The sequence below is a fragment of the Ranitomeya variabilis genome, chromosome 1, assembly GCF_051348905.1.
Source record: "Ranitomeya variabilis isolate aRanVar5 chromosome 1, aRanVar5.hap1, whole genome shotgun sequence".
Classification (NCBI taxonomy): Eukaryota; Metazoa; Chordata; class Amphibia; order Anura; family Dendrobatidae; genus Ranitomeya; species Ranitomeya variabilis.
The window spans coordinates 616,571,890-616,588,994 of record NC_135232.1 but is presented as its reverse complement, the minus strand read 5'-3'; the positions used below and the strand labels follow the sequence as shown (position 1 = coordinate 616,588,994).

Genomic DNA, 17,105 nt, shown 5'->3' with positions numbered 1-17,105 from the left:
AATAGAAGACATCACAGGGTCCTGCGCAGAATCCATAGTGGACGCCGGAGCGATATTGCCGGCGTCTTTTCACATGGGGGCCGCCATCTTCTTCCGGTTGTACCCGGAAGTGCTAATCACTTCCGGGTCGCGGCCATACTCTATGCGCCTGCGCTGCCACCGGTATTAGCGCAGGCGCCATCCTCCTCCTCCATAACCCCGGAAGCTTACCTGTACTTCCGGGGAATATACTGGGGCTCCACGCTGTCTATGCGCCCGAGGACGGCGCGACGCTGACCGTACCACAGCGCTTGCTCCCGCAGACGATTCCGGATGGCACCTCGTGAGCCAGCAACCACCCGTCCTGGCCTCACGGCGTCTGCCAGCAGAGGGGGGAAACTGAGCCAGAACCCTCGACGCTGCTTCCAGCTCTGGAGCCCTTGCCGTCCTCAAAGGTAAACTGCGCAAGCGGCATCCAGGCTGGGTATCCTCTTCTCTCCGTGGATTCCCGTAGGAACAGGAAACCAAACTGTGGGAGCGAGGGGGACCGCCCCTTTTATCTCTCCGTAGGGTTTCCTGTTCCTAGGGGCGGATCCCCTCTCAGTGGGTGCTGTCGTGGCGAAGAGAAAACACTGATTGTATTGAAACTGTAAAAGTCAGCCTAGTAAGTAGCGTTGAGCGATACCTTCCGATACTCAAAGGTATCGGATGGTATCGGCCGATATCCGAAAAATATCGGATATCGCCGATACCGATACCAATACAAGTCAATGGGACACAAATATCGGAAGGTATCCTGGATGGTTCCCAGGGTCTGAAGGAGAGGAAACTCTCCTTCAGGCCCTGGGATCCATATTCATGTGTAAAATAAAGAATAAAAATAAAAAATAGGGATATACTCACCCTCTGACGCGCCCTGGTAGTAACCGCTGCAACCGGCAGCCTCCGTTCCTAAGAATGAGCGAGTGAAGGACCTGCGATGACGTCGCGGCTTGTGATTGGTCGCGTGACCGCTCATGTGACCGCTCACGCGACCAATCACAAGCCGCGACGTCATCGCAGGTCCTAAACTCACTGCATTCTTAGGAACGGAGGCTGCCGGTTACATCGGTATGGTCCAGGGGCCGCCGGAGGGGTGAGTACATCCATATTATTTTTTACATGAATATGGATCCCAGGGCCTGAAGGAGAGTCTCCTCTCCTCCAGACCCTGGGAACCATACACTGGGAACTTCCGATCACAAAAATATCGGAACTCTGTATCGGAATTCCGATACAGCAAATATCGGCCGATACCCGATATTTGCGGTATCGGAATGCTCAACACTACTAGTAAGGCTTCTTTCACATTTCCGTCGGTACGGGGCCGTCAGTCAGCCCAACGTACCGACGGACGTTGTGCACAACGTGGGCAGCGGATGCAGTCTTACGACGCATCCGCTGCCCATTGTGAGTTCCGGGGAGGAGGTGACGGAGTTCCGGCCGCGCATGCGCGGTCGGAACTGGCGGATTTGTCAGATGAAAAACTTTACATTGAACGTTTTTCGTCTCGACAGACCGCAGAAACACGACGCATCTGTCGCACGACAGAAGCGACGTGTGTCCATTCCTCGCAATCCGTCTTTAGTTCAAGTCAATGGCAAAAAACGGATCCTGCGGGCACATTTGCAGGATCCGTTTTTTTGCCAAAACCACGGATTGCGACGGCCCCCAGAAGACGGAAATGTGAAAGAAGCCTAAGTGACCTCTTCCCCTCGCTCATCACTACTCCATTCCCTTTGAAATGTTTGTTTTAGGCTTAGTTATATCCAGTATAATAATCTGAACTTTACTTGCCTGTTGATGTGCTGCTGTGATGATGCCGCTTCAGTCTATGTAGACGACACAAAAACATTTTAAGGATAAGGCCATCAACGTTTCAGGGGTGGGTTTTACGATTTTGGGACCGCCACCGTTCCCAACACACGTAGATAATATAGGAAGAGCAGCTGGACACTTATTTCATAGTATTGTATACAGAAGTTGTTACAAACTGAGCATCGATTAAGCGTTAACTGAACATTTATTAAAGCAAAGCATCTATACAGAAATAAATACACCGAGAGTCAAGACAGCACTGGAAATATCCAACATGGAAGAACCATTTACAAGGATAGGAACTTTCTAGCCATTTAAAGGGAATCTGTCAGCAGTTTTTTTTGCTACCCCATCTGCAAGCAGCCTGATGTAAGGTCTGAGACCCAGATTCCAGCGATGTGCCACTTATTATAATTATCAGTGTTTTATCAGTCTAACTGCTCTGTGTAGCCGTGACCTCGCCAGTGATTGTCAGCAGAAAAAACATGGATTCTATCAAATCTGCAGCAAGCAGCCCAGTAAGTGACATCACTGGAATGAGTGCCTCTGCCCCATTATGCTGCTCTCAGATTACACAGCAAAAACCTGCTGACAGATTCCCATTATTTTTTTCCTATATTTGGCTTATTCTTCATAAGTCCAGCCATTTCTCTGTGCGCTCCAGGGATAACTGAAACCGTTCTAGATCCCTCTGAAAAGCTTCCTGCTCCTGGAGAAACAGATTCTGGCTATCTTCTGCCTCCTTCCACTTTGCCTTCACCATCTGGAGGAAGAAACTATTTCATTATTTGCGAATGAACAATATCACATCATCATACACGAAGACACAAAACTCAATGACCTGGCCGGGCGAAAGGCAGAATGAATGGAGAAGGAAAGACAACCAGGAGCAAGGGGCGCGAGAACGAGCCACGTCCTCCAAGTCCACGCCAAAAAGATTTCATTTTTCCGCAGTGTCCCCGGGGATGAGACGGGCACAGCCTTTTATCATCTTGTACACCATGCCTTTCTTGGATTTTTTTTTCATTTAAATTTATTTTAACCCCTTTCTGCCAGCTGACGGAATAGTACGTCAGCTGGCAGATCCCCTGCTTTGAGGTGGGCTCCGGCGGTGAGCCCACCTCAAAGCCGCGAGCTGACATGTGCGCGCAATGAGCGTCAAGCGCTGACAGCGACATTTAACTAGCGCTCCCGGCCGCGCGGCCAGAGGTCCTCGCACCGCTGACCCGGTCACATGATCGGGGGTCATCGGTACATTGCCATAACAACCAGAGGTCTCCTTGAGACCTCTATGGTTGTTGATGGCCGATTGCTTTGAGCGCCACCGTGTGATCGGCGTTCAAAGTACACCTGCATTTCTGCTACATAGAGGTGATCTGTACTTCACCTCTATGTAGCAGAGGCGATCATGTAGTGCATGCTTCTAGCCTCCTATGGAGGCTAATGAAGCATGCCAAAATTAAAAAAAAAAAAAAAAAAAAAAGTATTTAAAAATATAAAAAAAATAAAAAATATATAAAAGTTCAAATCACCCCCCTTTCACCCCAATCAAAATAAAACAATAATAAAAAAAAAAAAAAAATCAAACATACACATATTTGGTATCGCCGCGTTCAGAATCGCCCGATCTATCAATAAAAACAAAGGATTAACCTGACCGCTAAATGGCGTAGCGAGAAAAAAAATCAAAACGCCAAAATTACGTTTTTTTTGGTCGCCACAACATTGCATTAAAATGCAATAACGGGCGATCAAAAGAACGTATCTACACCAAAAATGGTATCATTAAAAACGCCAGCTTGGTACGCAAAAAATAAGCCCTCACCTGACCCCAGATCACGAAAATTGGAGACGCTACGGGTATCGGAAAATTGCGCAATTTATTTTTTTTTAGCAAACTTTGGAATTTGTTTTCACCACTTGGATAAAAAATAACCTAGCCATGTTAGGTGTCTATGAACTCGTAATGACCTGGAGAATCATAATGGCTGGTTCGTTTTAGCATTTGGTGAACCTAGCAAAAAAGCCAAACAAAAAACAAGTGTGAGATTGCACTTTTTTGCAATTTCATCACACTTGGAATTTTTTTTCCCGTTTTCTGTTACAGGGCATGGTAAAACCAATGGTATCGTTCAAAAGTACATCTCGTCCCGCAAAAAATAAGCCCTCACATGGCCATGGAAAAATAAAAAAGTTATGGCTCTTGGAAGGAGGGGAGCAAAAAACGAAAACTAAAAAATGGAAAAAGCTCCGGGGGTGAAGGGGTTAAACTCAATTTTATGTATCCAGGGTTTGGAGTTTCCAGATATTTTCAGCCAATTCAATCAATTGTGACTTAATGTGAAGAATATTTTAGAATTTGGGCAAAATATAATGTCATTTTTGAAGAATTTGGCACAAAATAAATAAATGCAAATGATGACTCCGGCCCTATGTGTTTATATACACCATATGGGTACTTACAACTCATAGTACACACCTGAATGAGTTCCTTTTGTTCTTTGGTTGCTAGAGTAAAAATCTTCAGTTCTGTTAACAGGTTCTCTGCAAAAGCCTAAATGATAAAAATCCTCATCATCCATCCTCATCCTCCTTTGTGCACCCACTGATAATTATAACAAACAGATCCCACATAAAAAAAATCCCCCATCCTTTCTGCAGGGTTTGTGGTGCAGGCTTAGGCCAGTCTGCTCCATACTCTGCAGGTGACAGCTTCTCAAGTTAGGGCGTGTTCACACTGCGTCTTTTTCCACCATTTATTTTTTCAGTGGGTCCATGCAAAAAAACAGAATGGCCCTAATTAATGTGTATGGGAAAACGACTCGCTGTTCATATGTCCAGGCTTTTAAGCATCCTTTTAACATGTGAACGCTTCAGGTATTTTTCCGCTGGTTAGACGCTCAATATTTGACAAAGGAATGTGAGCATTTTATTCATTGTTTCATGGATGTTACATTGGTTATGAAAATATGAGAAAAAACAAAAAACGTTCTAGAAATGTAAAAAAGAACCAGCAAGGAAAAAATGAATTGGGAAGATTTTAGAACTGTAAAAAAGAATTCTTCAGGATTACAAACACTCCAGTGGGAATGTGAATTTCCTGAAGCATTTTCTGCTTGGGAGAGAAAAAAATAAAAAAATTTTGACCACTGGAAAAAGTTGCAGGATATTTAACTCCTGAAATGCCTCAACTAATAGTAACTGCAGCATCTAAATCGGAGAAAACGGGAGGGTTAACAATTTTGTAGTGATTGGAAAGCCTTAAGGTTTTTGGGGTGTAAGTTCACACAAGGGATTTTTGCAGCTTTTTTGGGCGAGTTGTTTTAATGCAAATTTTCAGATGCGTTTTACAGTACCAGCAAAGTCTATGAGATTTCAGAAATCTCATGAACACAGCCTGGATTTTGAGCTTTGCATGTTTTTTGTTGCACAATGGAGCATGTAACTTTTTTCAGCCTTTTTCATCCACTGAAGATGAACGAGTAGTGAAAAAAACCTGATGAAAAACGTTCTATTTTATAGAATCAGGTCTGGGCACAAAAAAAGCAGCAAAACCTAATACCTGCATTTTTTTGTGCCAAAACTTGATTCTATAGAATACGACTTTTTTTTGTCAAACATTGAACTTTATCAGCATGCACAAGAGACAAATCTAGCATGCCAAAACCACCACACAAAAAAAAAAAAAAAAACACTAGAAAAACCATGCTTTTTTTCTGCCTAGGGATCAGGTTTTGCTGCAGAAGAAAAAAAAAAATGCTGAAAAAACGCATAGTGTGATCTTAGGCCATGTGCACACGTTCAGGATTTTTCCGCGTTTTTTTGCTATAAAAACGCGAAAAAAACCCTTACATATGCCTCCCATTATTTACAGGGTATTCCGCATTTTTTGTGCAAATGTTGCATTTTTTCCTGCGAAAAAAATCGCATCGCGGAAAAAAAAGAAACATGTTCATTAAGGGTATGTGCACACGTCCGGATTTCTTGCAGAAATTTCCTGAAGAAAACCGTGCGGGAAGTAAGCAGATCAATGCACTCCTAGGTGTGCGGAATCCCCGCAATTCCGCATTTTTAATGAACATGTTTCTTTTTTTTCCGCGATGCGATTTTTTCGCGGAAAAAAATGCAACATTTGCACAAAAAATGCAGAATACCCTGTAAATAATAGGAGGCATATGTAAGCGTTTTTATCACGTTTTAATAGCGAAAAAACGCGAAAAATCCTGAACGTGTGCACATGGCCTAAAAATGCAGAATTGCGGGGATTCCGCACACCTAGGAGTGCATTGATCTGCTTACTTCCCGCACGGGGCTATGCCCACCATGCGGGAAGTAAGCAGATTATGTGCGGTTGGTACCCAGGGTGGAGGAGAGGAGACTCTCCTCCACGGACTGGGCACCATATAATTGGTAAAAAAAAAAGAATTAAAATAAAAAATAGTGATATACTCACCCTCTGATGGCCCCCGAAGTGTTCCCGCCTCTCCGGTGCATGCTTTCTCTTCCGTTCCTATAGATGGTGTGGTTCAGGACCTGTGATGACGTCGCTGTCTTGTGATTGGTCGTGTGACCGCTCATGTGACTCACGCGACCAATCACAAGCCGCGACGTCATCGAAGGTCCTGAACCACACCGGCATCTATAGGAACGGATGCCGCTGAGGAGATTGGCTGTCTGCAGAGGGTGAGTATAACCATTTTTTTTTTAATTATTTTTAAACTATCTTTTACTATAGATGCTGCATAAGCAGCATCTATAGTAAAAAGTTGGTCACACTTGTCAAACACTATGTTTGACAAGTGTGACCAACTTGTCAGTCAGTTTTCCAAGCGATGCTACAGATCGCTTGGAAAACTTTAGCATTCTGCAAGCTAATTACACTTGCAGAATGCTATAAAAAAAAACCGCGAAAAAAAAACGGGAAAAAAAAAAATGCGGATTTCTAGCAGAAAATTTCCGGTTTTCTTCAGGAAATTTCTGCAAGAAATCTGGACGTGTGCACATACCCTTAGCCTAATTTTTACTCACCTTCGTCTCCTTTTTCACTTGGCTGGACTTCTCAGCAGCAGCAATTATACGCTCTCCTGAAACTAATAGAGACAGCACGTTATCCTAGAAGATTAAAGCTGGGATCACACGAGCAAATTATACAATCTATGGACAGACCGCAATGTTCCCTATGTGAACTATAAGAGCTTTGTCTATCTTCAAAGATGCTACAATCACTGCTGACCTAAGGGGGCGAAAAGGCTGGAATCAGTGGTATTTGCAGACCTAGCAGAGGTCACCGTGGCAGAGCCGTACAGCAGAGGCCACCGTGGCGGAGCCGTACAGCAGAGGCCACCGTGGCGGAGCCGTACAGCAGAGGCCACCGTGGCGGAGCCGTACAGCAGAGGCCACCGTGGCGGAGCCGTACAGCAGAGGCCACCGTGGCGGAGCCGTACAGCAGAGGCCACCGTGGCGGAGCCGTACAGCAGAGGCCACCGTGGCGGAGCCGTACAGCAGAGGCCACCGTGGCGGAGCCGTACAGCAGAGGCCACCGTGGCGGAGCCGTACAGCAGAGGCCACCGTGGCGGAGCCGTACAGCAGAGGCCACCGTGGCGGAGCCGTACAGCAGAGGCCACCGTGGCGGAGCCGTACAGCAGAGGCCACCGTGGCGGAGCCGTACAGCAGAGGCCACCGTGGCGGAGCCGTACAGCAGAGGCCACCGTGGCGGAGCAGTACAGCAGAGGCCACCGTGGCGGAGCAGTACAGCAGAGGCCACCGTGGCGGAGCCGTACAGCAGAGGCCACCGTGGCGGAGCCGTACAGCAGAGGCCACCGTGGCGGTGAAAAAAAATAAATAAATAAATTATGGGAAAATCCAGCAACCGCAAAAGTCATAAAATATCACATTTATTAGCACATTAAAACATGAAAAGGAAAAATTAAAAAAAAACATGATAACGGTCGACACGCTTTGAGCTACACTAGCTCTTAATCATGATCATGATAACGACCGTTATCATATTTTTAAAATTTTTCCTTTTCATGTTTTAATCCAGTCCTTTGGAGGTAATTCCACTGCTAACTGTGAGGAGTAGCTTACTTCTGTCCACCAAATAAAGTGCACATGCATGAGGAAAGGGGAAATTTTGAGGAACAACATTTAAAGGGGTTGTCCAGTGAAACAAATCATCTGGGTGATAACGTGCTGATAAGTGGGGGTCTGGCAGTGCTCAGCAGTCTCATTAGGAATAAATGGAGAGATAGTCGGGGGTATGCTCTGCCGCTCCATACTAACGGGGATAAAAGTGCCCCGTTCTGTGAAGATGAGTAAGACGAGTGCTATTTTACTAGAGGAGTGGATTAATTTGGAATATTTGGGTCCAGTGTCCAGGTCAGTAGTACCTGGCAGCTAGATGGGAGGCCTGCAGATTGTTTACCTTCTGGCGTGGCAATTGATTAGCTAGGACCGACAATGTCATTGGTGGGTCACGTGGCACCAGGGACGAAAAATCAAATGCTGCAGCGGGGATGCTGGTAGGTAAGAAATTCACAGGCCTCCCGTCTAGCTGCCAAGTGCAACAGACCTGTAAGGAGTCCCATGAATCGATCCATTCATATCTATATTTTAGAAAATTCTGCAAGATTTTTTTTTGCGAGGGTATGTGCACACGTTGCAGATTCTCTGAGGATCCGCAGCGTTTTTTGCAGTGCAGAAACGCTGCAGATCCACAATTGATTTACAGTACAATGTAAATCAATGATAAAAAAAAAATGCTGTGCACACTTTGCGGAAAATCCGCTGCGGAAACGCTGCGGTTTTAAAGAAATAGCATGTCAATTATTTTTTGTGAATCTGCAGCGGTTTTGTACCCATTCCATTATAGAAAACCGCAGGGGTAAAAAATGCAGCAAATCTGCAAGAAAACCGCAGCAAAAACGCACAAAAAACGCTGCGGAACCGCACAAAAAACCGCAGGTGCGTTTTCTGCCAGGAGAGACAGAATCCGCACCAGAAATTCCTAAGCCGAATCCGCAACGTGTGCACATAGCCTTAAAGAGGTTGTGTCCTTTCAGAAAATCCAGATTCCCAGGCTGCGGTGGGATCTGAGTGTGGTGTGTAAGCAGGTTTTATCTTTTTTGCCCCCCAACGGGGACCAGGATTTTCTGGATTCTTAGTTCGCAGGTTAACTAATCATTTCATTGTGCCTACAGTCAGCTTGACAAACAAAATATCTGAAATCCCCTTAAGCTATAAACTGCCCGTGTTGCTGCTTTATAAACCAACATCTTGTGACTGTCGAGGGGACAGAGCCATCACATTGTGCCCTGAATGTCTTCAGCCATTGATCCCCCTTTTATGTGCCATGTAGCCGGCCTGCTGCAGTATGGTCACCACTTCGGATTACCTGGGTCAATGTTTCGGCTCACTAGAATAGTCAGATTTTTATCCAGATGCCTCTGTAATTCTTTCAGCTCTTCCTTCAATGTCTCTTGCTGCCCAGACATCTCTTGAATCGTGTTCTGGATGATAAAAGCGTCAGAGAGAAGTTAGAATGGAAAATCGTCCATATGAATGAATGAGCATTTCTGGGTCTGTAACTATCCATCTTTAATGGACCGAGGTTCTGCAAGTGGAGTCGGATGTCAGCAAACCAACAATCCGCTATACTCAGGCAGGAGGTGACGCTCCACGACTGCGAGCCGGGACATGATGGATTATTGCTATTGTTGATGTCCTACTATTGTTCCATTTTGGACTGATCTATTTGATGGATTTCTACATTTGCACTGCCTCAAATCCGCTCTATTGCTATAACGGTAAATTAACACATGACGGCTGCAATAATTACATGTGGCCATTACTGAAAATACAGAGACAGTCAGGAGAGAAGTGCCGAGAGGAGGATAGACTTGGTTTTCTCAAAATTAAGAGTTAATTAAAAAAAAGGAAAGTTTTTTACCTTCCAAAATTGTCCAGCACTGTATGTTGGCACCTGGGGTGAACTCATTTCCCTAAAGACCCGTCTACAGAACTAACATTACTGGGTGCTCCAGTATGGTAGCATACTTTATGGTAAGATTTAAGTAGGGGCTTTTCCCTCCTATATGCATAAAGGGGGTCATGTGGTATTTTTATCATTGATTGCTTATCCTTAGGATAGGTCACCAATCCCAGGTTGCTGGGGGTGCGACACCCGGTATCCCCGCAGATCAGCGGTTCCTCGTGCTTAGTTGCATAGTAGCGGCAGCAGGACACTGCCCATCCACTCACATTCACTTGAGTAGGGGTGTATGTGCAGCACCAGTTGGGGCCACAATGCAGCTGACCAAGCTGTGCAAAGCCCCAATTAATAGCATTTCGCCTGGCAGCACAAGGAACTGCTGGCCCTGGGGGGGTGCCGGGTGTCACTCCTCCACTGATCTGGTATTTTTGCCCATCAATATAAAAGTACACCATGCCTCCATCTCACTTGTCCTCCCCTTCAGCTCTCCATAGTTTATTAGTAATTGTATCTTTTTGACCAATATATATTTTAATTATTTTTCCCCAAAGTGAATAATGCATTTTTGGAAAGGTTCATAAGTGAAAACATTTCTTTGCTAAGATCTATTTCAAATTTTCCATTGAAATATGAGCAAAAATCCTTTCATCTGATAGTAACATATTCCAGGTGAAAACAAGGGTTATATAGCAGCACTTTCTTTTTTGTTTTAGAATCCCACTGAAGAAACTTTGTAATATATCTTATTAGAGAAAAATGCATCTTTCCCCCCCCCTCTCCCAATATCAGTCACTTCAAACACTGATCAAATCCGTCTACAAATCTGTCTATAGGGAGAAATCAAATGGACACATAGAAAAGTAGAAAAAGCAGCGGGCTAGACAAATTATACAATCATGGCAAAAAGTGTTATGTTGTCGTGTGAGTGTAATACTTTTCGGGAGAAATACTGCATTTTCTGGAACAACTCCAAGGGTGCCAACACTTTTGGCCATGACTGTATATATTGCTGAAACTTGTAAAGCAGAGGGAAAAAAACTAAGTGAAAATGCAGGATACAGGTCATATAATGGCAGAAATAACTGTTATTCCTCAGAGACACACACAGTTACATCTGAAAAGTCACATGAAACTGCAATTGTGCTTTATATAAAAAAAAAAAAATATATATATATGGCAAGTTGTATTCTGATTATATAAAAAGAAATGATGACAACATTGCAGCCTTCATTATTGTCCACTAGAGGTCAGTACAATAATACACTTTATATATGGCCAATTGGGAAAATGAATACAGAGGGTTCACAAATGTTTTATCGGTCACGACTAGAGTTGGTGCTAATTGATCAATCATCCACATCAACAATTTGTGGTTGCTGAATAAACCACCTCTAACCCCCAGCATCCATGGCTCTTCTGTTGATTAGCCGGCCTTGCACAACGTTGAATGTAGTCGTATCATGCCGGCCAAGACAAAGAGCCACAGATGCTGGGAATTAACAGGCCGGTTTATCAGTGACCACAGATCACTGACGTCACCAATGGGCCTGATGAGAACGGTTGTGGTTGTACAGTGATAACGGGAAGGACTGCAGAAAGAAGGGAACAATGATGCAATACTGACATAGACCGACGCAAGAGGATGGAGGTTGTAGTGACACGTAGATATTGAGCATTTTCCTTTGCCGTGAGAGGATACAACCAGAAAAGACACATCACTGGATGATGGGGTAGTAGTGACATGAATCTTGGCTGCAGAATAATGCGATGGATAGTGTAGTAAGGACACAGATGGAGTAGCCACAGAAAAGTCTGTAGGATGATGGGAGTCTGTAAGTGACCATTTACAATCCAGGGTCAGCAGAGACCACACACGTTCAGCATGGGGCGGCCAAAGCAGAAAACTGCAGCCAATCTCACCTCTGCAGCCATCAGCCTGTTATGTAACGTGATGTTCGCTGCCTCCAATAATTGATTCTTGTCCTTCAGTTCAGATTCCATCCTGTACCGATTAATGGGGCTACAAAAAAAAAGAAAAGAAAAAAGAAGTTCAATACAAATGGAGTGCCGGTCCATTACACTAGTACATGACCTGATAAACAACGTGGTGTACAACGCCGGGTCTGCAGGAAGAGCCCCACACTTACAGACACAGGGCTACATAAATATTGTAATCATCCTGAAGGCCAAACTGCCAGAAAATGGGTGAAAATACATTGGTCTCCTTTATTGCAGTATTTGACCAATACATTAGTGAGGCTAGCGACTCACCCTCGTGCCGGAGGCCCCATTTTCTTCGATAGGACAGGCTTCTTTCTGTTATAAAATAAGAGAGAAGTGAATGCCTGCCTCCCATCCCTACAGGTAAAAGGTTCTCCATCTTACACATGTCTAGCGTATCTGCAGGCCTTCCACCCGCCCCAGAGCCGTACTGCAGACTCCCCAGTCCTCATAACTTCCATAGTGATGCATTCACAGAAATCATGACTTCTTGCATATGCAGAGTCTAAGGATGGCATAAACTATTAAAAGTGAGTCTGTCACTGGCATGATGGTACAAAAAGTAACTCTGGGATGCCTCACTTACTGGGCAGCTTGCTGTAGTTTTGATAAATCAAGGTGTTATCTGCTGCATCTCTTCTAGTCCTCTCAATGATGAGCTCCTGCTATGTAGTCCTCGTTGTTCATGAGCTCAGTCTATCTTTGCACCAAACACTGAATCATTGAATGACATGATACAAAGTGTAGGCAGAAAGCAGTCAATCAATTGCGGAGGCGAATTTGGACAGAGCTCATCAGTGAGAGGACTAGCAGAGCTGCAGCAGATAAAACTGTGATTCAATCAACTATATAGCAAAAAAAAAAAAAAAAAAGACTAGTAAAAAGGCATATGCGTACATTCTGGCAAAGGAAGATGCTTCATGACACGCCAGCATCTTTTTGATTCTTTATTTTTGCCGACTATTATACGGCTTCCAAGATTCAGTAATTGACAGACTGTAATGACAATCATCAAAAGAGCAACACGAGTCAAAAAACTATGCAGTTTGCCAATAGATTATGTGAACTGTAGAGTTAGTGGGTAATATTGCACAAGACCCAGTCAAGCAGCAACATCAGTAACCTGTGACCGCCTCTTACCTCCAGTATCTGCAGCTCTACATTTGATTAGTCAGCCTGGCACACGTGCGTCACACCACATTGATGACATAATGCCAGGATGGAGGGAAGACCCACAGCAAATACACCAGGAGAGTAGAGTAAGGAAAGACTGCCACTGAAATCAGTGGCCTGTCCACGTAATACAGATGCGCTAGGGCATGCAGAAAAAGAGACACTAAGGGGCTGCAGACCATGGTATAGGCTCATTCATCCTCAGCCCGACCTGCTGACAGGTAGCAGGGATTCATGGGCTAGAGATAAAGTACTTACCCATTACCGCCAGCCTTAAACACAACAGGATTTGGAGCAGCAGAAAAGGAGACAATATTGGGGTCCTTAATACACAGCGGATCCATGGGCTTCAGAGGACAAGGCTTCTTGGCACAGGGTAAAGTCAAGTCTCCAGAAAAAGACAGAAGGAATATCATTTATCCATACATCATGCAGTAAGGTCACAGGAATAGATACAGTGCCTGGTAGAGACAGACATATCATCTGAATGCAAATCACCCTACAGAATTCAGGCTGTAAGGCTATGTGTACACGTAGGAAGGGTCCTCTGCGGGTTCTCCCGCAGTGGATTTGATAAATCTGCAGGGCAAAACCGCAGCTGTTATCCCTGCAGATTTATCGCGGTTTGTCTTGCGGTTTCAGCTGCGGGTTTACTCCTGCACTTGTTTTACTATTGATGCTGCATATGCACCATCAATAGTAAAAAGATCTAATGGTAAACATAATTTAAAAAAATGATTATACTCACCCGGCAGACGTCCCGATCTCCTCGGCGCTGCACGCGGTGGTCCGGTTCCAAAGATGCTATGTGAGAAGGACCTTTGTGATGGCACGGTCATGTGACCGCGGCGTCATCGTAGGTCCTGCTCGCATAGCAACCCTGCGACTGGACGGCCGCGTGCAGCGCCGAGAGGCGGGAGGACTTCAGGGGCCATCAGAAGGTGAGTATATCATTATTTTTTATTATAACTCTTTTTTTTTTTTTTTACACAAGTATGGCTCCCAGGGCCTGGAGGAGAGTCTCCTCTCCTCCACCCCGGGTACCATCCGCACATGATTCGCTTACTTCCCGCATGGTGGGCATAGCCCCATGCGGAAAGTAAGCGGATCAATGCATTCCTATGTGTGCAGAATCGCCGCGATTCCACACAACGAATTGACATGCTGCGGAATGTAACCCGCTGCGTTCCCGCGTTTTCTGTTTCCCATAGGTTTACAATGAACTGTAAACTCATGGGAAACTGCTGCGGACCCGCAGCTGCAGAAACGCTGCGGATCCGCAGCAAAATCTGCAACGTGTGCACATACCCTAAGTCTGGATAGATAAGTAATGCAGTTTATATATTTTATCACACACACATATATATTGTGTGGGTGACAGCTGTGAAGAATATATCTAGGGCATATATAATAAATATATACATATAAATACAAATGTTATAAATGCCCTAGATATTTTATTTGCAGCTGTCACACAATATACTGTATATGCTCAGCAACACATAATGCCATATATACATACTCCTCCTTCAAATCAGTCTGTGATCATAGATAGGAACTCTGGGGAAGTAATGATGGACATAGGGAAGCCCTGAAAGATTGTCTGCAGCATAGTAGCAGTGAAGCCTGGAAGCCCGGGAGCTGGTCTCCGAGGCCACAAGCTGAACACAATAACAAACTGAGAGGAATGGGAGGATAATAAGCAGTAAATGACTACACTGCTCCTAATGACCAGCACTCGCCCACATTTCCCAGCCACGAGGGTAGGAACAGCGCTGTATCAGGGCAACTGCAGACGTGTCCTTATACTGATGGTGTGCACTCACCTGCAATGCTGGAGCTCTTGGCTCGGAGAACAGGCAGCATAGACTTCTCCATTGTCCTAGCACGGTCAGGGTACCTCAGCTACACCTGATAACACACATGACAGGAGTCAGCCGCCCGCTGTAGCACTACAACTCCCAGCACACCTTGCTCCCTGGGCAATGTGGCACCAAGTCTGCGGTAACATGCCCCATAACGCGCTGTCATACTCACAGCAGGTCGCTCGCGCTCGCCAATGTTTGTTTTTTCCCCGGGTGCAGTTTTTCAAAATTTTGTGACGTCACTTCCGAACATGCGCAGAGACAGATCTTTGTGATAAGCAATGTGAAACGCAAGGTGGAACGCAAAGATGCCTGTAGAAGCAGAGATCTCCCGGAAAGCGCCATCTATAGGCAGCACGTGGGTATGAGCACAGTGGAGCAATGCCAGACTGACTTTTGCATCTAATGCATGATAGAAAGAAATAACCTTCAACTGTGGCCCCTCCAACACAGATGCAGATTTGTGGGAATTTTTCTTCCACTATGAAAATTTCCTCCATAATAGTTAGCTAGTGTGTCCTCATAAGTTGCTGTGCTTTTATTAAAGGGATTCTTCTCTTAACACAAGTACCTTGTGGATCGGTGGGAGTGCGATCGCTGGGATCTGTTAGAATGAAGCAGCAGAGCGAATGCACGCTATCAGACGCTCCATTCATTCCCTATGGGGCTGCTTAGCGCTGCGCTCAGTTTTTTCCAGCGGTCCCATAGAGAATGAATGGAGCGGCGCTCACATATGATCACTCTCGGGCCATTTGGACATTTTCTGTGCAGTCGATCAGTGCGGACCCCAGCAGTTGGACCCCCACTGATCCATAGGTTATCACTTACCCCAGGGATAGGTGATAATTAGGGGTGAGCAGACCCGTGGAAGTTCTGGTTCTGGTACACCACCCAAACTAGATTCCAAAGTCCGGTTCGGATACCAGAACTGTACCTAAACTTGAACCAGAACCCGAACCCCATTGAAAACAATGGCGACAACTTTTGAGCTGTAAACTTTCTCTCTGCAGCGGGCTTACCCCAGAACTCCGCACATTGCAGCGGTCTCCGTGTTCAGCATTTAACACCGCACACTAACTGTCGGGTACGAACCATGGACTTTTAAGTTCTCTCATCTCTCCAGTGATAATTTGTACTTTACCCCATTTACTGCCAGCATAAGGAACAGGATCGCCCTTAGGGGCCCGATCCATTATTTGCGTTTTTTCTTTGTTTCATGTCACTTTTTCATCTTGAGGCATTCCTTGATACTTTGTTCGCCAAATTCTTTAAACTGGCAAAAGGTAGTTCATGAATTTAGGGCAAAATCAAAAAATGCTCATTAAAGGGAACCTGTCACCTGATTCATACTGCCCAAATCGCGAGCAGCGTGAATCAGAGCCAGGCTATACGATTGCAGCCAGGTAATATCCCCTGAAACGCTCCATCACTACAGAAAAAATGTACTATAACGATCCAGAGATAAGCCAGAGACCAGACTAGTCCGGCCCTTCGTTCAGCCGGCTCTTCCCAGCGCTTCTGGAGGTGATTGACAGGGCTCTCTTTTTGTGTATGCAAGGAAAGACCTGTCAATCATCTTAAGCAGGCTGGGAAGAGACGGCTGGAGGTGGAGCCGGACTAGTCTGGTCTCCATGATCCCCTGCCGGAACTTTTCCCTGAAATACTGGAGAGTTTCAGAGAATGACATACGTGGCTGCAGTCATACAGGCAGGCTGTGGTCCATGCTGCCCGTGGTTTGGGCTGCATGAATTAAACGACAGGTTACCTTTAATTTTGTGCTTGACTTGTATTGCGACTTTTAAACACAAAAAGTCCCACCTTTCACAAAACAGCGCAAAATGTGTGTCAAAATAACTAGCGTACATGAAATGACTCCAGGATGGGGGGACTGGGGTACATTTGCATCAAATTTTGCAACGTTTTAAAAAGTAACAATTGATGAATTAGCTGTAAACCCTGTCTACAATGGCGAACATAAAACGATGAACACATAAAATGCACTTTATAGTAGGTGCAAATTAAGAGCACTAAATGTATTATCAATGTGGCGTTGAAATGCTGGGACCCTGACGGATCACTAGATATGTGGTCGCAATGTTCCCTGTGTGACCGGAGTCATATTCACACGTGCACCGCCATTCCACTTATACTGGCAGCTTTACCACCCTATTCCAACAAATGTTGGTAGTAGCAGCAGTCAGATACTTATACATTTACCTTCTATACTGACCCGCTTGGGT

The 17,105-nt window shown here is 45.1% G+C and overlaps 1 protein-coding gene across 1 annotated transcript; it reads right to left on the bottom strand.

The window, feature by feature from the left end:
- Positions 1-2,022: 2,022 nt before the first annotated feature.
- Positions 2,023-15,145, bottom strand: KNSTRN (kinetochore localized astrin (SPAG5) binding protein). Its single transcript, XM_077260665.1, has 9 exons — positions 15,038-15,145; positions 14,827-14,911; positions 13,259-13,388; positions 12,098-12,142; positions 11,747-11,846; positions 9,230-9,344; positions 6,865-6,926; positions 4,316-4,390; positions 2,023-2,599 (listed from the first exon to the last, which is right to left on the bottom strand). The coding sequence occupies exons 2-9, from the start codon at positions 14,876-14,878 to the stop codon at positions 2,468-2,470; spliced, it is 711 nt and encodes a 236-aa protein (XP_077116780.1). The 5' UTR covers positions 14,879-14,911; positions 15,038-15,145; the 3' UTR covers positions 2,023-2,467.
- Positions 15,146-17,105: the final 1,960 nt, after the last annotated feature.

Coding starts and splice junctions, on each gene's coding strand:
- KNSTRN (XM_077260665.1), bottom strand. CDS start 14,878: ATGGAGAAGTCTATGCTGCCTGTTCTCCGAGCCAAGAGCTCCAGCATT. Junction 11,847..12,097: donor ATGGGGCCTCCGGCACGAGG/GTGAGTCGCTAG, acceptor TTTTTTTTGTAG/CCCCATTAATCGGTACAGGA. Junction 9,345..11,746: donor ACAGGCTGATGGCTGCAGAG/GTGAGATTGGCT, acceptor TTTATCATCCAG/AACACGATTCAAGAGATGTC.